Source organism: Erythrolamprus reginae, chromosome 2 (genome assembly GCF_031021105.1).
Source record: "Erythrolamprus reginae isolate rEryReg1 chromosome 2, rEryReg1.hap1, whole genome shotgun sequence".
Lineage (NCBI taxonomy): Eukaryota > Metazoa > Chordata > Lepidosauria > Squamata > Dipsadidae > Erythrolamprus > Erythrolamprus reginae.
In genome coordinates, this window is record NC_091951.1 from 22,706,781 (window position 1) to 22,728,837 (window position 22,057).

Sequence of the window (22,057 nt, forward strand, 5' to 3'; positions counted from 1 at the left end):
ATTTATTGCCACATTCTGCTTCCTACAATTTAGCCAGTTACCAATCCAGGACAAGACCTGTCCTCTAATTCCATGGCTGAAGAGCTTTTCTAGGAGCCTTTGGTGAGGGACTTTGTCCAAAGCCTTTTGAAAGTCAAAATTTACAATATCAACTAAATGGAACCCATCCATTCTACTATATATAATACCGTCACCTATCTGGGACTCGACCAATTGGTAACTAACAATACCAGACTTGATAACTGTCTGGATCTCATTTTTCTGCAACAGCAAAAGTGCAATATATGGCTTACAAATAACAGAACCATTTTCCAGCAGCGACCACAGCATGATAAATTTCAGTCTCAACTTAAGCCACACTATGATCCACCAAAATAATACAACAGCAAAAATCAAATTTCAAAAAAGCAAACTACGAACTCATTGAAGCCCACCTCTCAACATTAAACTGGAAAACTATTCTCTGAATGCTACACTACTGATGACCTCTACAACACATTCCTACTCAAAATGAAAATTATCATCAGACTTCATGTACCTCTAACATGTACCATAAACAAAAAAAATAACCTCCCCATCTCAATAAGAAAATTACAAACAAGAAAAAAATCTCTCTGGAGGAAAAACAAAAAAGGACAAGTTTCCCATTTCAAAAGCCGATATAAAAGCATTTGCAATAAAATAAAAACAGAATGCCCTTAACTACTACAGCAAGGAGAAGGGCGGCATATAAATCGAATAAATAAACAAACAAACAAGAGGAAAACCTCCAACGCACCAAATCTAATAGAGCTTTCTACAACTTTGTCAATAATAAACTCAAAGACTCTACACCTATCCCACCTCTCAAAGGACCCAACAACAAAGAATACCATGATGATTCATCCAAAGCCAACCTCCTCAACTCTTTCTTTGGCTCTGTCTTGGTTAACAGCAATGGCTCATCCCCCAATTTCATCAATCGCACCTCAAACTCCCTCAACGACTTAACCCAAGTAGACTTCACTGAAGACCGAGTTGAAAAAGCATTACGTGACCTTAAACCTTCTCTATCAGTCGGACCAGATGGTCTATGTGCTTACTTCCTAAAAAAACTCTCTTCTGCCATAGCTGAACCACTAAGCATAATTTTTGAAAAATCCTTCAGAACCAGCACACTTCCTAAGCTATGGTCGAAAGCAATGGTCATTCCCATCTTCAAAAAAGGAGACCCCTTTCTTGTAGATAACTACAGACCAATTTTACTATGCTGCGTCCTATGCAAAGTCATGGAATCAATTATAAACAAATCAATTACTCTCCATCTAGAAACTAATGATTTGCTCTCTAACAAACAATTTGGTTTCAGAAAAAAACTATCCTGCAACCTGAAGCTCCTCCACTGCAAAAATATATGGACAACTCATCTAGATCAAGTTTAAGTTTAAGTTTAAGTTTAATCAGATTTGTATGCCGCCCCTCTCCGCAGACTCGGGGCGGCTCACAGCAACAGCAATACAAGACAAATCCAATATTAAATTAATTTTAAGAACACCACAAGTTAAAAGCCAATCATACACACTAGCATACCATACACAAATTTTATAAGCCTAGGGGGAAGGAACATGTCAATTCCCCCATGCCTGACGACAGAGGTGGGTTTTAAGGAGCTTACGAAAGGCTAGGAGGGTGGGGGCAACTCTGATATCTGGGGGGAGTTGATTCCAAAGGGTCGGGGCCGCCACAGAGAAGGCTCTTCCCCTGGGTCCCGCCAAACGACGTTGTTTAGTTGACGGGACCCGGAGAAGGCCAACTCTGTGGGACCTAATTGGTCGCTGGGATTCGTGCGGCAGAAGGCGGTCCCGGAGATATTCTGGTCCGGTGCCATGAAGGGCTTTATAGGTCATAACCAACACTTTGAATTGTGACCGGAAACTGATCGGCAACCAATGCAGACTGCGGAGTGTTGGTGTGACATGGGCAGATTTAGGAAAGCCCATGATAGCTCTCGCAGCTGCATTCTGCACGATCTGAAGTTTCCGAACACTTTTCAAAGGTAGCCCCATGTAGAGAGCGTTACAGTAGTCGAGCCTCGAGGTGATGAGGGCATGAGTGACTGTGAGCAGTGACTCCCGGTCCAAATAAGGCCGCAACTGGTGCACCAGACGAACCTGGGCAAACGCCCCCCCTCGCCACAGCTGAAAGATGTTTCTCTAATGTGAGCTGTGGATCGAGGAGGACGCCCAAGTTGCGGACCCTCTCTGAGGGGGTTAGTGACTCCCCCCCCAGGGTGATGGATGGACAGATGGAATTGTCCTTGGGAGGCAAAACCCACAGCCACTCTGTCTTATCCGGGTTGAATTTGAGTCTGTTGACACCCATCCAGACCCCAACAGCCTCCAAGCACCGGCACATCACTTCCACTGCTTCGCCGACTGGACAAGGGGTGGAGATGTAAAGCTGGGTATCATCTGCATACTGATGATACCTCACCCCATGCCCTTGGATGATCTCACCCAGCGGTTTCATGTAGATATTAAATAGTAGGGGGGAGAGGACCGACCCCTGAGGTACCCCACAAGGGAGTAACCTAGAGGTCGACCTCTGACCCCCCACTAACACCGACTGCGACCGGCCAGAGAGGTAGGAAGAGAACCACTGAAGGACAGTGCCTCCCACTCCCAACCCCTCCAGCCGGTGCAGAAGGATACCATGGTCGATGGTATCGAAAGCCGCTGAGAGGTCAAGAAGCACCAGGACAGAGGATAAACCCCTGTCCTGGGCCCGCCAGAGATCATCCATCAGCGCGACCAAAGCAGTTTCCGTGCTGTAGCCGGGCCTGAATCCTGACTGCTGAGGACCTAGATAATCGGCTTCTTCCAAGGACCGCTGGAGCTGGAGCGCCACCACCTTCTCAACAACCTTCCCCATAAAGGGAAGGTTGGAGACTGGTCGATAGTTGTTGAGAATGGCTGGGTCCAGGGAAGGCTTCTTGAGGAGGGGGCGCACAAGTGCCTCCTTGTAGGGATCCGGGAAGGACCCCCTCCCCAAAGAAGCGTTGACAATCTCCTGGACCCAGCTCCGTGTCACCTCCCTGCTGGCCGAAACCAGCCAGGAGGGACACGGATCCAGTAAACAGGTGGCGGAACTCACAGCTCCAATGGCCTTGTCCACTTCATCAGGTGTCAGCAGATCAAACTCTTCCCAGACAGGTGGACAAGTACGTGCCCCAGTCACCTCAACTGACTCGTTGTCAGTCGACTCTGTATTCCAATTGGAGTCGAGGTCCGCTCGGATCCGAGCGATTTTATCAGCGAAAAACGTGTTAAAATCCTCGGCGCTACTCTGCAAGGGCTCCCCAACTCCCCCCTGATTAAGAAGGGAGCGGGTCACCCTAAACAGAGCGGCCGGGCGGGATTCCGCTGATGCAATCAAGGCGGAATGATACGCGCATCTTGCCGCCTTGAGCGCCACTTTGTAAGTCTTAACATGTGCTCTTACAAGTGTTTGATCGCATTCGGACTTACTCTTCCTCCATCGCTTCTCTAGACGTCTCTTCTGGCGTTTCACCTCCCGGAGCTCCTCGTTGAACCATGGAGCTCTACGGGGTCTAGTGCCGCGGAGAGGTTGCAACGACGCAATTCGGTCAAGAGCCTCCGCTGCAGCCTTGTTCCAGGCCTCAGCCAGAGACTCTGCCGAACTGTGTACGAGTGTATCTGGAATAACCCCAAGCGCCTTCTGAAAGCCCTCTGGATCCATCAGGCGTCTGGGGCGGAACAGCTTAATCGGTTCCGCCTCCCTGCGGGGAAGGATTGGAGCCAGGAAGTCAAGCCGCAGTAGAAAATGGTCTGACCATGACACAGGCAACACTTCTAAGCCTCTTAGTCTCAGACCATTACTCAGTTGCTCAGAGAGGAATACCATGTCGGGTGCATGCCCCCCCCTCATGAGTCGGACCCTGTACTACTTGGGTCAGGTCCATGGCTGTCATGGTGGCCATGAACTCCTGTGCCAGTCCAGAGGTTTCACCGAGCGACGGCAGGTTAAAGTCCCCCAAGACAATAAGTCTGGGGAACCCCACCGCCAACCCGGCTACCTCCTCGAGTAGCACAGGCAGGGCTTGTGACACGCAGCTGGGAGGCAGGTACGTGAGAAACAAGCCCACCTGGACCCCTAAGTCCAACTTCACCAGGAGGGACTCGCAGCCCGCAATCTCTGGAGCAACGAGTCTACGCAAGCCAAGGCTCTCCCTGGCTATAATAGCCACTCCTCCCCCCCTTCCCTGGGGTCGAGGCTGATGCCATATCTGAAACCCGGCTGGGCAAATTTCAGAGAGAGGGACTCCTCCCTCTGGGCCCAGCCAGGTTTCAGTAACACATGCCAGGTCGGCCTCCTCATCCAGGATCAGATCCCGGATGAGGAGAGCTTTATTTACCACCGACCTGGCATTGAGTAGCAGCAGCTTGAGCCCAGGGCCAGAATTACACTCATCACCAGCACCCAGGATTGGGTTCACAGAGCCGGAACAAGGGATCGTTATTACGCAACGATCTCTTGTTCCCCTGGAACGGCTAGCTCTGTGTCCCCCGCCATATCTGCCTCTCCCCTGTAGATTTCAAGGGAAATCTACAGATGCAATTTATATTGACTTCTGCAAAGCCTTTGATTCAGTGGTCCACGACAAACTACTCCTAAAACTCAAATCCTATGGCATCTCAGGATCCCTCCATAGCTGGATTACAGCATTCCTGTCAAACAGACAACAAGTGGTCAAAATAGGAAGCACCATATCCACCCCCATCCCAGTTAAAAGCGGTGTTCCCAAGGTAGTGTACTGGGACCAACGCTCTTCATTCTCTACATCAATGACCTTTGCGATTACATCACAAGCAATTCCATCTGTCCGTCCATTACCCTGGGGGGAGAATCATTGACCCCCTCAAAGAGAGTTCGCAACTTGGGCGTCCTCCTCAATCCACAGCTCACATTAGAGAAACATCTTTCATCTGTAGCGAGGGGGGCGTTCGCCCAGGTTCGCCTGGTGTACCAGTTGCGACCCTCTTTAGACCGGGAGTCACTGCTCACAGTCACTCACACCTCGAGGCTCGACTATTGTAACGCTCTCTACATGGGACTACCTTTGAAAAGTGTTCGGAAACTTCAGATAGTGCAGAATGCAGCTGCGAGAGCAATCATCGGCTTTCCCAAATATGCCCATGTTACACCAAAACTCCGTAGTCTGCATTGGTTGCCGATCAGTTTCTGGTCACAATTCAAAGTGTTGGTTATGACCTATAAAGCCCTTCATGGCACCGGACAAGATTATCTCAGAGACCGCCTTCTGCTGCACGAATCCCAGCGACCAGTTAGGTCCCACAGAGTGGGTCTTCTCCGGGTCCCGTCAACGAAACAATGCCGCTGCCGGGACCCAGGGGAAGAGCCTTCTCTATGGCGGCCCCGGCCCTCTGAAACCAACTCCCCCAAGAGATTAGAATTGCCCCCACCCTCCTTGCCTTTCATAAGCTACTTAAAACCCACCTCTGCCGCCAGGCATGTGGGAATTGAGATACTCTTTCCCCCTAGGCCTTTACAATTGTATGCATGGTATGTCTGTATGTATGTTTGGGTTTTATATTAATGGGTTTTTAATCGTTTTTATTATTGGATTATTATTGTACGCTGTCTTATTATTGCTGTTAGCCGCCCCGAGTCTCCGGAGAGGGGCGGCATACAAATCAAATCAAATCAAATCAACAAACAAACAAACAAACTGTGTCCTCTTCGCCAACGATGTAAAACTCTTCAACACCACCGATAACACAACTACAGTACTCTCAAAAAAGACCTTGACGCTGTTTCTGAGTGGTCTAACACATGGCAACTCCAAATCTCAACTAGCAAATGCTCTGTCCTACACATTGGGAAGAAGAATCTGAACTCCAAATACGAACTGAATAATCAAATTATCACAGACAATCCCCACTCGGTTAAGGACCTTGGTATACTAATAACAAAAGATTTAAGTACCAAAGCCCACTGCAAAAATATAGCCAAGAAGGCTTCAAGAGTTGTAAACCTAATCCTACGTAGCTTCTGCTCTGGCAATCTCACACTACTTACCAGAGCTTACAAAACTTTTGCCAGACCCATCCTCGAATACAGCTCATCTGTTTGGAACCCATATCGCATCTCAGACATTAACACCCTTGAAAATGTCCAAAGATACTTCACCAGAAGAGCCCTTCACTCCTCCACTCGAAATAGAATACCCTATGAGACTAGACTTTCAATCCTGGGCCTAGAAAGTTTAGAACTAAGATGCCTTAAACAAGATCTAAGTATTGCCCACAGGATCATATGCTGCAACGTGCTGTCTGTCGGCGACTACTTCAGCTTCAACCACAACAACACAAGAGCACACAACAGATTTAAACTTAATATTAAGCGCTCCAAACTTGACTGTAAAAAATATGACTTTAAGTAACCGAGTTGTCGAAGCGTGGAACTCATTACCGGACTCCATAGTGTCATCCCCAAACCCCCAACACTTTACCCTTAGATTATCTACGGTTGACCTATCCAGATTCCTAAGAGGTCAGTAAGGGGTGAGTACAAGTGCACTAGAGTGCCTTCTGTCCCCTGTCCTATTGCTCTCCTACATCTCCTATACCTTTCCTCTATTCCTACATCTCTTCTTCTATTCTTTCATTGATATGTTCTATTTATTTATTTATTGGATTTGTATGCCTATTACTATACCTTCTTTTCTATTATTTCTTAGATATATTTTACTATGAGTATCTCCTCTATAACCTTCATCATGTATTTTACTATGTGTATATAGATATATACCCACTAAAAACCCTCATTGTGTGTTTATTAACACCCTCAAAGAATTCTAACAACTTAGTAAGACACAATTTGCCTTTACAGAAACCATATTGATTTTCTTTCAGAAATTTCTATTGAAGCTTTTTCCACAATTCCTTTATTCATATCGTTGATCTTGTGTGTGGATGTTTCTATGGCAAGTAAGAGCTTTACTCCTTACAAATTCTTTCCTCACTCCATGGAGCCATGTCTTTTTTTCTCACAAAGGGAACCTTTTATGTAAAGTGAGATCATAACTCTTTTGAAAGCCATTTCCACACTTCAAACTTTTATGTGACTCTTGTGTGGCTCCCCTTGTGAAAATCAAGATCATTACTACGAGTAAAGCTCTTTCCACACTCTGTGCATTGATAGGATTTCTCTCCTGTGTGGCTCCTCTTGTGTCGAAGAAGATGACTGCTACAAACAAAACTCTTTCCACACTCCATGCATTTATAAGGTCTTTCTCCTGTATGGCTCTTCCTGTGGAAAGAGAGACCGCTACTATGGGTAAAGCTCTTTCCACACTCCATGCATTGATAGGATTTCTCTGCTATGTGGATCTTCCTATGGGAATTAAGACCAGTGGTACAAATAAAGGTCTTTCCACACTCCATGCACTTATAAGGTCTTTCTCCTGTGTGGCTCCTCTTGTGTCGAAGAAGATCACTGCTACAGCCAAAGCTCTTTCCACACTCCATGCATTTATAAGGTGTTTCTCCTGTGTGGCTCCTCTTGTGTCGAAGAAGTTGACTGCTACAGACAAAACTCTTTCCACACTCCAGGCATTGATAAGGTCTTTCTCCTGTATGGCTCTTCCTGTGGAAAGAGAGACCGCTACTATGGGTAAAGCTCTTTCCACACTCCATGCATTGATAGGATTTCTCTGCTATGTGGATCTTCCTATGGGAATTAAGACCCGTGGTACAAATAAAGGTCTTTCCACACTCCATGCACTTATAAGGTCTTTCTCCTGTGTGGATCCTCTTGTGTCGAAGAAGATCACTGCTATGGCCAAAGCTCTTTCCACACTCCATGCATTGATAGGCTTTCTCTCCTGTGTGGATCTTCTTGTGGGAATTAAGACCAGCGGTAGAAATAAAGGTCTTTCCACACTCCATGCACTTATAAGGTCTTTCTCCTGTGTGGCTCCTCTTGTGGGAACTGAGACCAGTACTACGGGTAGAGCTCTTTCCATACTCTATGCATTGATAATCTCCTGTGTGATGGATTGCTTGGTGTTCCTCCTTGCAATTCTTGTTTTCTTGCCCATTAAAACCTTGAAAGAGAAAAAGAAAAACTGTAGCAAGAAAAGGGAACAATCAAAACTTTTCTTCTGAAATTTAGCCAAAGAATCATAAATGGATTTCAGTGGTTTTGTTCCCAAACTTGAAGAGCCGAAACAAAGACTATAGGAAAGACCCATTTCCAAGTGAAATCATAGCCCTATAACAGGATGGGATGGCAGCCCTGATCTCATCTTTGACCTGGGACAATTCCGTGTGCCACAAACTTTCAAAGCGCATCGGACACCTTGTCATGCTGGGGCAGCAACCTACCCACCAGATCCCATCTTCAATCAAAGTCTGATCTCCACCTGTCTACAGAGCAGAATCTTTGAAAGTCAGGGGGAATTTCTGGATGGCACTATCTCCCCACCCTCAACTTAAGACTAACGACCAACTCGGTACACAAGTGGGCATATCTCTAAACATCCCTCCCAGAGGTCATCCGGTCAGTTAAGGCAACTAAGGGCCATCACGGATCCTGAATCCTGGTAGGCAGAACCTTGCTCAGTACATTCAGCCTCTTCCTCAGAGGCAAATTGTGGCAGGATGCACAGATCTCTGACTTCCTTCATAGTGTTTATTGCTTTTTGTAGTTTCCCAAGCAGCAAAAGATAGAAAAAACAAGAGCATTGTCTGGAGTCCAGATTTCGGCCGGTCAGGGAGGACATCTCCGTGATGTCAAAGCTCCACCCCTGGAATTCCCTATTGGGATTCCCCACCTCTGTTTGAGCCTCCAAACCAGCCGACAGCTCCACGGCTCTTCTGTGAAGGTGACAGCCGGGCAAACCCCAAACCCGAACTTTTGCCTAACTTCCGAGAAGCCCCCCAAGCTGTTTCGGAAGGTGACAGACAGGCGGCAGCGCTTCTCGGAGGCCTTCCTAATCCGAACCTTTGCCGAACTTCCGGGTTCAGTGCTCACGGCGGCAGGTTCATAAGGTGAAAAAAGTTCCGAACCCCGTGTTCGTATCTCAAAAAGTTAGTATGATGAGAGGTTCGTATCATGACGTACTGCTTTAAATGGTTTGCAACCATAGGGGAGGCTGATGTCAGCCATAATCAGTATGTAATCATGGGTTTGCTAATTGTGCTGCAACCTGATTGGCTGTAACCTATATAATAGGAGTAACATCCTTGCATGGGTGTGGTTTGTAACAGAGTGGTTTTGTGCTGGGTGGTTTGTAGTTAGTAATTACTGCTTAGTGGTTGCAGTGGTGGATGTAGTAAGAGTTATATGAGGGTATTGTAGATAGTTTGATAAAGTGATTAAATGCAAAGTTGATAGTTTATTTAGAGAAGTATTTTGATAAGAAGAAAAGTAAAATATATTTTTACAAGAAAGCCTGCTGCAGTGTTTTTCCTTGAAGACTTCAATTAGGTACAGTGATTAACCGTGGCTACTTGGTGGGTTTACCTTCCGCATGTGCAAAACTCTCCCACCATATGCTACACACATCCTCCACCTGGCCCCCATCTCTACACCTCAGGGACCCCATAAAATTGTATTTCATGAGCAGAACACTTTAGGAAAATTCTTTAGGTAAAAAGCCAGGCTAGGCAGTCTGCCAATCTTTCTTTCAATAAATTTCTTTTTTCTATAAAGTTGGTTTCCTCAAAAGATTAAAACTCTAGGCTAGAAACTAATACATTTACAGAGATTTCTAAATTTTTTGTTTTCACATTACTATCATCATCATCATCAGGTACCAAGTGTAGATGAATAAGAAAAAAAATGAATTTCAACAACTGTAGACTCATAACAAAATTCTACACAGTGAAGAGGCTATGAATGCTTGCTGAATGCACTGTCAATAAAGGATTTCCCTCCCCAGAAATAACATTTAACTCTCTTCTATTTCTGAGCACAGAAATGTCTTCTTACCCAGTGAAAACAGATTCCTGGAATTCTCCAGCATGACTTTTTCATGGAGGGCTTTTTGGTCAGCGTCCAGTTGAGACCACTCCTCCTCTGAGAAATACACAGCCACGTCCTCCAAAGACAGAACGTCCTGAGCAAGGACAAAGGTTTCCTTATTAACAGATAATTCCAATAACAATTTTATAGTTTTCTTTCACCAATTTTAGGAAAAGAGATTACGTGGACAAAATTGGTACCTTCTGCAGATTTCAGAATGAGATCTCACCACTTTTGGCTGATGGACCAAATGAATCATGTTTGATGAAGCTGGGAGTGTTTGCAATGCCTTAGGGCAGTGATGGCGAAGCTTTTTTCCCTCAGGTGCCAAAAGTCTGGGTCCGCCTGCTACCGGAATTACCCTGTTTCCCTACATCTGGTGGGCACAGTTGTTGTACATACTCCTGATCAGTTGGAGGATGATGAAGATATTGAGGACTCGGATTCAGATAGCGTTTATGAATTAGTGGGGGCCCCGGGGTTAAAGGTAGTAGAACAGGTGGGAGGCCAGCCACAGGATGGGGCTATGGGTTCAGGATCTAGCGAGGGAGAATCAGACGCTCGCTGGGTTAACCCTAAATTCAGAAGGGCCCAAAAACGTAGAGAACAGAGGTCTGAAAGAAGATATTAAGGAGAGGAATGGGCTAAATACTGTAGTGATGTATTTGGCACATCAGGGGGTCAGTGGAGAAGAAGGGTGGAGTTTCAATGTTGCCACAGGGAAAAATGGAGGTGCTTCTTGCCGCTCTCAAGTAAACAAAAAGTATTCTTTGTTGTTAGCCAACAGTTGTGCTGTTTTTAGAAATCATGCTGTTAGGACAATAAATCTTGTTAAATGGAGCAGGAGAAGGAATGTGAGAAATGCAGCTACGGGAGATAACGGACCAAGTGCCTGTATGGAATGTGTTTGAATTCCAGAAGAGCAGAGAAATAAATGGAGTTTCTTTATTCATGAAACAATACATTTAATAAGAGTTATTTGGAATTGCTAAATTTCTACCAGAAACCAGAACAACAGTAGGCTCACGTTTCGCCCTCCCCAGGTTCCAAAGGCTTCCCTGGCGCTGAGGGAGGCTAAAAAGACACCCCCCCAAAGAGGCCCTCTGGAAGCCCAAAACGCCCCTGTGCAAGCCAAAAAACAGCTGGCCAGCACACACCTGCATGTTGGAGCTGAGCTAGGGCAACGTCTCGTGTACCACCTGTACCATAGGTTCACCACCACAGCCTTAGAGCATCCCATTCTTCAATATTCTTGGTCAATTGGTAGTTGGGTCTTAAATCCACTCCTGGTCCGTGACTCCCATTCTGGTCCGTGACTCCCATGACTGTAACTTGTTGCTTTATTAATATTGTTTCTTCATTGCTTATTTCACCCCTATGACAATCATTAAGTGTCGTACCACGATTCTTGACAAATGTACATTTTATTTTATGTACGCTGAGAGCATATGCACCAAGACAAATTCCTTGTGTGTCCAATCACACTTGGCCAATAAAATTCTATTCTATTCTATTCTATTCTATTATTTTCAGAGTGGGCAGAGCAAAATACTGGCAAAACCCACCTGACGTGTTTTCCAATGGCTCACTTCATCCACTCAGGGACTAATGGACTCCAACACCAACACCCTCATGGAGGAATTAAAAGAGGTTGCAATAGAACTCTATATGCCTATAGGGGGATTCTCAATCACCAGGTGACGACCGTCCCGAATATGCTTTTCAAAGGGCAAAAAAGGATATACAGTGAACCCTCGAGTTTCGCGTCCTCAAGGATCGCGAAAGGGCTATTTCGCTAGTTTTCAACCCGGAAGTAAACTCCACCATCTGCGCATGCGTGCCCTTCCACGCATGTGTAGATGGTGGAGTTTCCCCGCCGGGCAGAGGCTTCCCTGGGTCTTCCCCCTCTTTCTCTATGTTGCTTCTTCCTCTCTCACACTCTCTTCCTCCCTCTCTCATCTCTTTCTTTCCTTCTCTCTCTTTCTCTATCTCTCCCCCTCTTGCTCTCGAGCGGCCGCCTAGCAGCTGATCTGCTCGGCAGCGCAGCAGCAGCGAGGAGCCGAAGATCTTCGGCTCCTCGCTGGTGCTGCGCTGCCAAGCAGATCAGCTGCTAGGCGGACGAAGGAACCTTCCCTGGGTCTTCCCCGCCCGGATCTTCGGCTCCTCGCTGCAGCCGCGCGCCCCTCGCCTTCGCCTCACCTGGCGGGCGAAGGAGGGCGCAGCTCCGGCCGCTCGCCTCGGAGCCGGTCTGCCTCACTGCCTCCAGTCCGCGGCAATTCCCCTCAGCACGCTGCCGGATCCAGCGGGGGAGGGGGGGAAGCGAAGGCGCGGCGATGGGCAAGGGCTGCCAGTGAGCCTTCTCCGTCCCTTTCCTGCTGCACCGGTCTGGGGCCAAGTGGGCGGGGGGCGGCCGGGACCTCGCCTGTCTCCGCCGCCCGCATCGCCCCTCCGGCGGACCGGCTTCCCCCGCCCGCCTCTGCTGCAGCCGCCACCGCCTCCCCGACTGGCACAAAAGGGCCCCGCCCGCCCCGCCCCGAAGCTTACCTTGCGGCGGGATTCCCTCCCCCCGCAGCCAAAACTAAAAGCCTGTCTCTTTTTTTTCTTGCGGCGAGCCCAAGCCGTTTCTCTCTCGACCGCAGCCGAGCTTCCCTCGGCCCCCTTTGGCCCCGTCGCCTCCTCCCCGCCTGCCTTTCCTCGCCAAGCGCACGAAAAAAAAGAGAGAAGGCTTCTACCAGAAGCGGGTGATGGCGGAGGAGCTCCGAAAGCTGGCTAGCGGCTTTTCCCCCGCAAGAGATCCTTCATGCCCCTGCCCGCCGTCCCCGGCTTCTGGTAGAAGCCTTCTCTCTTTTTTTTCGTGCGCTTGCAGCAGAGGCGGGCGGGGGAGGCCGGCCCGCCGGAGGGGCGATGCGGGCGGCGGAGACAGGCGAGGTCCCGGCCGCCCCCCGCCCACTTGGCCCCAGACCGGTGCAGCAGGAAAGGGACGGAGAAGGCTCCGTCAGGTGAGGCGAAGGCGAGGGGCGCGCGGCTGCAGCGAGGGAAAGATGCCGGCATCTTTTTGCCTGGGAGGGAAAGTGAAATGCCGGCGGCTCTAGCAGCTGCTACGAGCGGCATTTCACTTTCCCTCCCAGGCAAAAAGATGCCGGCATTCTGGGCTGATGGGGTCGGACTTCCCAGGCGGAAGGCGTGCCCCGGCATCTTTTTGCCTGGGAGGGAAAGTGAAATGCCGGCGGCTCTAGCAGCTGCTACGAGCGGCATTTCACTTTCCCTCCCAGGCAAAAAGATGCGGGGAGAGGGGCACGCCTTCCGCCTGGGAAGTCCGACCCCATCAGCCCAGAATGCCGGCATCTTTTTGCCTGGGAGGGAAGGTGAAATGCCGCTCGTAGCAGCTGCTAGAGCCGCCGGTATTTCACTTTCCCTCCCAGGCAAAAAGATGCCGGCATTCTGGGATGATGGGGCCGGACTTCCCAGGCGGAAGGCGTGCCCCGGCATCTTTTTGCCTGGGAGGGAAAGTGAAATGCCGGCGGCTCTAGCAGCTGCTACGAGCGGCATTTCACTTTCCCTCCCAGGCAAAAAGATGCGGGGAGAGGGGCACGCCTTCCGCCTGGGAAGTCCGACCCCATCAGCCCAGAATGCCGGCATCTTTTTGCCTGGGAGGGAAGGTGAAATGCCGCTCGTAGCGTGGGCGGGCGCGCGCGCGGGGACCCCAGCTTCGCTTCCCAGCTGGGAAGCGGCCCCAGCAATGGCGTGGGCGGGCGGCGCGCGCGCGGGGAAACCCCAGGCGCGAGCAACGGGGTGGGCGGGCGAAGGGCGGTGGAAGTAAAAACACCATCTGCGCATGTGCGTGTTTTTACTTCCGCACCGCTACTTCGCGAAAAATCGATGATCGCTTGGGGTCCTGGAACGGAACCCTCGCGATGATCGAGGGTTCACTGTATATTTTTTGTAATGGTGCGTGAGAAAAACCCTGAGAGACAGAAGGAGGAGCCTTCTGATCCAGGGGCCTTTTGTGAGTCTCCTCCTTACCTGAAGTAGCGTTTCAGCTCCATCACAAAGAGGTGAATCTAAAGAATCCAAGGACAGCTTTCTACTCTCTGCGAGAAAGATTAAAAAACGGTGGAAGCAGATTTGTTAAAGAGGGACACTCCAATAAAGTGGAACAAAAGAATCAGCTAAATGTTGAAATCTCACCTCATACAGAAAGAGCTTTTCTTACCTTGCGTAGTGTCTTGACTTTGATCTTTCTGGAAGTTCTCCCTGAAGATCAACTCTTGAGAAGATCTGAATGAATCTTTCCCCTCCTCTCTATACTCAGTCACAGCTTCCACAGATTTCTGCAGATGATTTAATACAAGAAACAAAAGAAGAACACAGAGATAGAATTGAATTATCATATGGCACCTTCAAACTAGCAGACCCCAATGTCCATTGCTGAAACAGAATGGAAGAATTGCATCAAATACATCGTCTGGAAAAATAGAACAAATACCCTTAATAATAATCCCAGAAAACTCTGCCACAAAAGGATGGACAAATTCAGAGGGATCCTCTTTAGAGTTGCCATGGTTACATTCTCCCACCTGCAACTCTTCTTTCATCTTTTCCTCCTCCTGGGTCAGCAAGAAGCCTTCAGCCAGGGACAGCGCCTGGGAACTGGTCTCTGCTCCACACTCCTGCACCCATCTTGCCATCTCTGGGGGAAGGACCGCCAGCAATTGCTCCAGGAGCACCAGGTCCAGCATCTGAGCCTTGGTGTGTTTTTCTGGTTGCAGCCACTGATGACAAAGGTAGTGAAGCCGAGTGCAAATATCTCGGGGACGACTCCCCTCCTGAAACTGCATTTTTCTGAAGTGACAGCATTGAACCTCTGGACTATTGGAAGCCTCTTCGTGGCTCTTCCGCCCAGGACTTGCCCCGTTCTTCCCACAGCTCCATGGCTGAGCAGCTGGACAGTGTTTTCTAATTTCTGCATCTGCTGGGTGTTGTCCCTCCATTTTCTTTCTGATCTCTAATCCAGCTCCAAAATGGACCCAAGGATTTTCATAGGTTTTTCCGTTAGATAGAGGTGGGGCCAAATTTTGCAAGGCCATTCAGCTCTCTTCCCAGACAAGATACTTAAGATTCCAGAAGAAGCAGAAAATATTTTGAGCTTAGATACCTGAAATGGAAAAAAATGGAATAATGGGAAAGAGAGGGAAGGGAAGATTAAGTGAAGAAATATGTGTCCACCCACCAAAGTCTTGGAAGGAGGTGAAATCTTATTACAGTGTTCCCTCGATTTTCGCGGGTTCGAACTTCGCGAATAGCCTATACCACGGTTTTTCAAAAAATATTAATTAAAAAATACTTTGCGGTTGTTTTTCTATAGCAGTTTTTCCCGCCCTATGACATCATACATCATCGCCAAACTAATAATTTTTGCAAATAAATATCAAAAATAATAATTATTGTTAATAAATAATTATGTTTATAAATATCAGGATCACTAAGTGTCTTATTCAATGGTGAATACCAGTAATAATGGTGAGTAAATGGTTGTTAAGGGAATGGGAAATGGTAATTTAGGGATTTAAAGTGTTAAGGGAAAGCTTATGATACTGTCCATAGCCAAAAATGGTGTATTTACTTCTGCATCTCTACTTCGCAGAAATTCGACTTTCGTGGGTGGTCTCGGAACGCATCCCCCGCGGAAATCGAGGGAACACTGTATTTAGCTTGCACTGCCTACATATGGGGGACATTGCAGTGAACCCTTCAAGATCAATGTCTATCAAAATATTGGAAAACACATTTACGAGGGTTGCCCAGAAAGTAATGCACCACATTTTTTTCTTCAACAATTATTTATTGAAGATAATGAAACTTATACAGAAGAAATAATGATGTTTTTTGTACACTCCCTATTTTTCAACGTAATCTCCATCCCGTTCTATGGCCTTCCACCAGCGAGATACAAGGTCATGTATGCCCTTTAAGTACCACTCCTTGTTCTGGTCACAAAGGCATTTCCGTCTTCTAATATCTTCACCCTCTGTGCCCAGCGACTAAACGTACTTCTGTCGACTGCAGATTCTCCATAAACTGTAAACAAATGTTGTTGAATGTTCCCAACAATTTCTTTCTCTCCAGTGAGAAATTCAGTGATGACCCACGCTTGTAACGTACATCACGAACAGACGCCATTTCAAACAACTGCTACGCTGTCTGAATAAACACAAAATTTACACACGCACTCCTGACAATTGAAATAATGTATATCTAAAGTTTCGCATCCATACCATTACTGTAGGCTGAGAGGAAAAAATGTGGTGCATTACTTTCTGGGCGACCCTCATCCATGTATTTTTAATTTCTACTTCCTAGTTTTTATTAAAAATTAATTTTTATTCTTATGTCTTCTTGTTATTTTTATACATTACTACTTTCCCCAGAACAACATCCCTGTGAAGCAGATTGGGCTGAGAGCTGGGATGGGCTCCATGCTTTTATGCCAAAAGTTGGTTTCTGAGCATTATGCTTGAACCAAATGTCTCTCTCTGCCTAATCATAATTTAATATGATATAATTTACAATATTTATATATTTAATACAATTTAAAAGATAGTGTGATATCATTTCTAACGTGCATAGTTAAGAACAAGTCCTTGCACCAGCTCCTCGCACGTGGAGAGGCAGCCTTGCATGCAAAGCTAACAGGAGGGACTCCGACTGCTCGCTTCTCTCGTCCTTGGAAGGGGGAGGGGAGGGAAACCCCTTCTGGAAACGGAGCCAGGAAATAGGCAGGGAAACTGTCCAGGAGTCAACACTGACTTAGAGGCTCGAATCTCTCTTTTGCAAAGACGATCTCTCCCCCTCCCCCTCCATGCAAAGAGCCTCCAGCGCCCATCACTGAACCCCGATCTCCAAGTGCAACATTTCCCTGCAGCCTCTTCGTTTCCTAGGAAGACTCACAGTTGTGTGTGTGAGGGGAGCGCACAACCGGAGACCGCAGAAAGGGCGAACAGCTCTTCAAGTCTTTGCTGGAAAAAGCCTCGGGAATCCCGCCTTCTGTTTCTGTTTTGGAGAAGACGCCGGCGCATGCTCAGTTCTCTTGGAAGGCGGGGATAGGGAGGGAGCTCTTCCGGGGAGAGAGGATCCGGGGAGAGAGGGACCACTGAGATCCTGTAGGATCCTGTGCGCAAAGCTTGAGGACCCTGCAAGGATATTATGTTCCAATGGGGGTCTGGGATTGTGGACATTAGATTAGAACAGGGACTCAAAAACTTGGCAACTTTAAGACTTGTGACTTCAATTCCCAGAATTCCACAGGCAGCTTGCGGGACAATTCTGGGAGTTGAAGTCCACAAGTCTCAAAATTGCCAAGTTTGAAGATCTCTGGACAGGGGTCCCCAAACTTGGCAACTTGAAGACTTGTGGACTTCAACTCCCAGAATTCTCCGGCCAGCATAGAGAATTCTGGGAGTTGAAGTCCACAAGTCTTCAAGATGCCAAGTTTGAAGACCTCTGGGTTGTTGTTTACTTGATTATTGATCTGATGTTAACCTTGGAGTTAACCCACGCTGATCTGGGTGCTGATTGCTGCTGGAGAGGTGGTTGAATCTTTTTGATCTTTTTTTTTTAGGCTGGGTGTTATTCTCCTTTGCATAGCATAGTCTAGAATAGAGTAGAGTAGACAGGAATAGAATAGTATAGTATAGAATAGTATAGTATAGAACAGAATAGAATAGAATAGAATAGAATTCTTTATTGGCCAAGTGTGATTGGACTCACAAGGAATTTGTCTTTGGTGCAGATGCTCTCAGGGTACATAAAAGAAAATGTACATTTGTCAAGACTCATGAGGTACAACACTTAATGATGGTCATAGGAGTCAAATAAGCAATGAAGAAACAATCAATATTAATAAAAATCTTAGGATACAAGCAACAAGTTACAGTCATACTGTACGTACTGTACAATCTATAGATGTCATTAATGTCTATGTGTCCAAAAGTCGGTAGAGATTCTCAGGCATCCATGTCATGGTTGTCCCAAAGGTGCTTTTTCAGGAGACAACTGGACTTTCTTGTTCTTTTTTCTTTGAAGATGTTTCGCTTCTCATCCAGGACGCTTCTTCAGCTCTGATGGGATAGTGGAGGATTTAAGGATTTAATTAAGGGGTGTTCAAAATGGTGGCCCACCTGTGATCTTGTATTATTATTATCATTATAAGTTCCCATAAACATCAGGTCTTCTATAGATAATGTGGCAAGCCATTGATTTATCACCAACTTCTGCACCGGCTTGACAGATGGAAATTTCTTCCAACAGCATCAGAGGGCAGGACAAGAAATAATGGATGGAAACTAATCAAGGTGAGAAACAATTAGGAATTGAGGAGAAACTTCCTAAAAGTGATGACAATTAACCAGAGGAACAGCTTGCCACTAGATAGTCACCTGTATGAAATGGTATGGTCTCATGCTTGAGTAGGGAGTTGGGCTAGAAGGCAGGGATGAAATGCTACTGGTTTGGCCCGGTTTATTGATAGCGGTAGCCATCAGTGGTTCAGAGAACCCATAGTGGCAGCAGCATGAGGCTCCACCCACCTGCATAGACATCACCATTTTCTTGTTTTTAACACTCTGTGCATGCATAGAGGGTGAAAAAGCGCATACAATGGTGGTGGGTGCGCATCCTCAAAGGGTGCGGTTCTGAACCAGTAGGGAAGATGTTCTGTCGGGCTCTCTGGTAGAATCCTCCCAAAAATTCACAGGTACAAATTTCAGACACACACACATTTGAAAATTCAAAACAATGTTCTTTATACCGAAAATTCACTTAAACCAAGCCCTCTTTTGGTATAGCAAAGAGCACTCGTCTCCAAACAAACTGGTAATTTGTACAAGTCCCTTATCAGTTCTGTGATACTTAGCTTGCAGCTGTGAGGCAATTCACAGTCCTTCTTCTTTCACAAAGTGACACACACTTTGCTCTGGTTTAGTTTCAAAGCGGGGGAAAATCAGCACGCAAAAGGTCAAAGTCAGTAAAGCAGTCATGAAACACAACGATCAGATAATCCTCCACAATGGCCAAACCCCAGGCTGCTATTTATAGCAGCCTCACTAATTACCACAGCCCCACCCAACCACAGGTGGCCTCATTTTCTTTGATAATAATCTCTCAGTTATTGTTGCCTATGCATCGCTCTCCGCATGCGTGGCTGCATCATTAACTCTTGTTCTGAATCCAAGGAGGAGCTAGATAATTGATCTCCTTCTGAGCTGTCTGCCCCACTCTGCTCCTCCCTGTCACTCATGTCTTCTTGTTCAGAGGAGCCTTCATCAGCAGATTCCACGGGGGGGGGGGGGGCAAAACAGGCCTGCAGCATGTGGATGTCTCCCCCACATCCACAGTCCTAGGGGCAGGAGCTGGGCCAGAGCTAACCACAACAGAAGATAAGTAGATTTCACCACTGCTCCAATGTCCAGGTCTATTCTGATTCTAATTCAAGGAGTCGCAAGAAAGCCATGGATTGCATAAGGACAGACTCAAAGAAAGAGCTTGCTATTGGGAAAGGGCCAGTGTTTCAGGACCAAGGAGAGCGCCCAGCCCAGGTTCATTTGGGCTGCGTTAACTTTGCCTAAAAAGGGCGTTGGGTGGCCAGCAGTAACCCACAAAAAGATACTAATAGGCAGAAGTGGGCAACTATGGCAACATTATGAATTTTGGACTTTCGGGTTGAAGTCCACAGGTCGTAAAGTTGCCATAGTTGCCCAGCCCTGCCTAGAGTGTCTTCATCTCCCTTATGCCTTTGGGAAGATAAAGCTGATCCAATAGATGAACAAATATTTATGTTTCAGTAAGGGGGAAAAAAAGCATTGACAGGATGGGAATTGAAGCCCTCATATGAAGAGCCTAATGCAGTGATGGTGGACCATATCTGCTGGCACGCGAGCCGTTGCCCTTGCTCAGCTTGAACATGCATGAGTGTGCCGGCCAGCTGATTTTTGGCTTGCACAGAGGCTCTGGGAGGGTGTTTTTGGCTTCCAGGGAGCCTCTGGGGGATGGGGAGGGCATTTTTACCCTCCCCTGGCTTCGAGGGAAGCCTTTGGAGTCTGGGGAGGGTGAAACACGAGCCTACTGGGCCCACCAGAAGTTGGAAAATAGGCCATTTCTGGCCTCCAGGGGGCAGGGGGAGCTGTTTTTGCTCTCCCCAGGCATTGAATTATGAATGTGGGCACTCGGGCAAGGGCAATAGCTCATGCCCACACTCTTTCGGCGCCCGAGAAAAAAAAGGTTCACGATCACTGACCTAGTGCATTAAAAATCCAGCCACTTCATATTTGAAACCTCAAGCAGGCCATCCCTGGGTGGGCTCGAACCACCGTCCTTCTGGTTAACAGCCAGACGCGCTAACCCATTGCGCCACAGAGACCTGGCCCAGGCTTCCCCCTCAGCTCCCTCCACCTGAGCATCTATAAGTGGGGCTGGGTAGACAGCAATAATGTACATTGATCAGAAGACACACAATCAATAAGAACAATCCCTTCTAAGTTCCATCCCAGATTTTGTTTTCAGTGGGAGAAAGAAATCCACAGTACGAAAGCCAAAATGAAGCACTTTTTAAAAAAAATTTCATCAAGCATGTACAGTGTTCCCTCGATTTTTGCGGGGGATGTGTTCCAAGACCGCCCGCGAAAGTCGAATTTCCGTGAAGTAGAGATGCGGAAGTAAATACACTATTTTTGATTATGAACAGTATCACAAGCCTTCCCTTAACACTTTAAACCCCTAAATTGCAATTTCCCATTCCCTTAGCATCCATTTAGATTATTACTCACCAGGGTTATTTATTAAAGTTTATTAAAAAAATATTTATTAAAGGCGGACAAAAGTTTGGCAATGACATATATGACATCATCGGGCGGGGAAAACCATGGTATAGGGAAAAAACCACGAAGTATTTTTTAATTAATATTTTTGAAAAACCGTGGTATAGACTTTTCGCGAAGTTTGAACCCGCGAAAATCGAGGGAACACTGCATTAGATAACAGATAAAAGAATAAGACAATAAGACAGTAGGACAGAGATGATAGACACAATGGTGCACTTGTGCACGCCCCTCTTAGAAAAGGGGAGAGGTCAACTGTGGACAATCTAAGGTTAAAGATTTTGGGGTTTGGGGAAGAAATCACAGAGTCAGGTAGTTCATTCCAGGCACTGATCACTCTATTGCTGAAGTTGTATTTTCTGCAGTCTAGTTTGGAACGGTTAACATTTCGTTTGTATCTATTATGTGCTCGTGTGTTGTTGCGGTTGAAGGTGAAGTAGTTACCTTCAACCTTGCACAAGGTATGCATCCCCTGACTGAGGGAGGCTGATGCCAAGCCCTGTGCCAAGTCTCTGTGATGCAAGGGGTTAGCACATCTGGCTGTTAACCAGTGGTTCGAGCCCACCCGGGGGAGGGGGGGTCCTGCTTGATGGCATGATACAGAGATCTAAGTTTGTGGGTTTGGATTCTCTCACAGTCAGTGCTTTTTCTTGCTAGGATTTAAATAATCGTATTACAGGTATTTATTTCAGAATGTAAAAGGGGGAGGAAACATAAAAAATAACATCTCCTTAACATCTCCCCTCTTATGCTGTGGGATGGCCAGCAAAACATAGAAACATAGAAAATTGACGGCAGAAAAAGACCTCATGGTCATAGTTCCCTCTAAGCTGAGCAGTGAGCAATTGCTCACTTAAAAATCATCATCAACTCAGAGTTTTTCAAACTTGCCCAGAAGCCAAGAGGGAAAGAGTGAGAGGGAAGGAGAGAGAGAGGAAGAGAGGAAGAGAGAAACAGATAGAAAAAAGAGAGGAAGGAAAAGAGAAAGAAAAAGAATGGGAGTACGGAAGAGAGAAAGAAAATCAAAATCTAGTTTGAAACTAGCTCAACTATTTAAGTGGCATTTTGATATTGATAGAGTTGCCGTATTATGAGCTCACTGTTATAGACACACAGTACAGTATTTTATTTTGAAA

The 22,057-nt window shown here is 46.8% G+C and overlaps 1 protein-coding gene and 1 non-coding gene across 2 annotated transcripts in view; both read right to left on the reverse strand.

Moving 5' to 3' along the window:
* LOC139159969 (zinc finger protein 93-like) overlaps window positions 1-17,229 on the reverse strand; it is a 31,534-nt gene extending 14,305 nt beyond the window's left edge. The window contains 6 exon segments of the mRNA XM_070737457.1: window positions 7,149-8,128; window positions 10,018-10,144; window positions 14,074-14,141; window positions 14,264-14,381; window positions 14,628-15,205; window positions 16,999-17,229. Of these exon segments, the coding sequence (XP_070593558.1) occupies window positions 7,149-8,128; window positions 10,018-10,144; window positions 14,074-14,141; window positions 14,264-14,381; window positions 14,628-15,137 (1,803 nt within the window). The 5' untranslated portion in view covers window positions 15,138-15,205; window positions 16,999-17,229.
* Window positions 17,230-20,390: 3,161 nt separating this feature from the next.
* Window positions 20,391-20,464, reverse strand: TRNAN-GUU (transfer RNA asparagine (anticodon GUU)). The gene has a single exon. It is a non-coding gene; the product is annotated as a tRNA-Asn (tRNA).
* Between the last annotated feature and the right edge of the window lie 1,593 nt (window positions 20,465-22,057).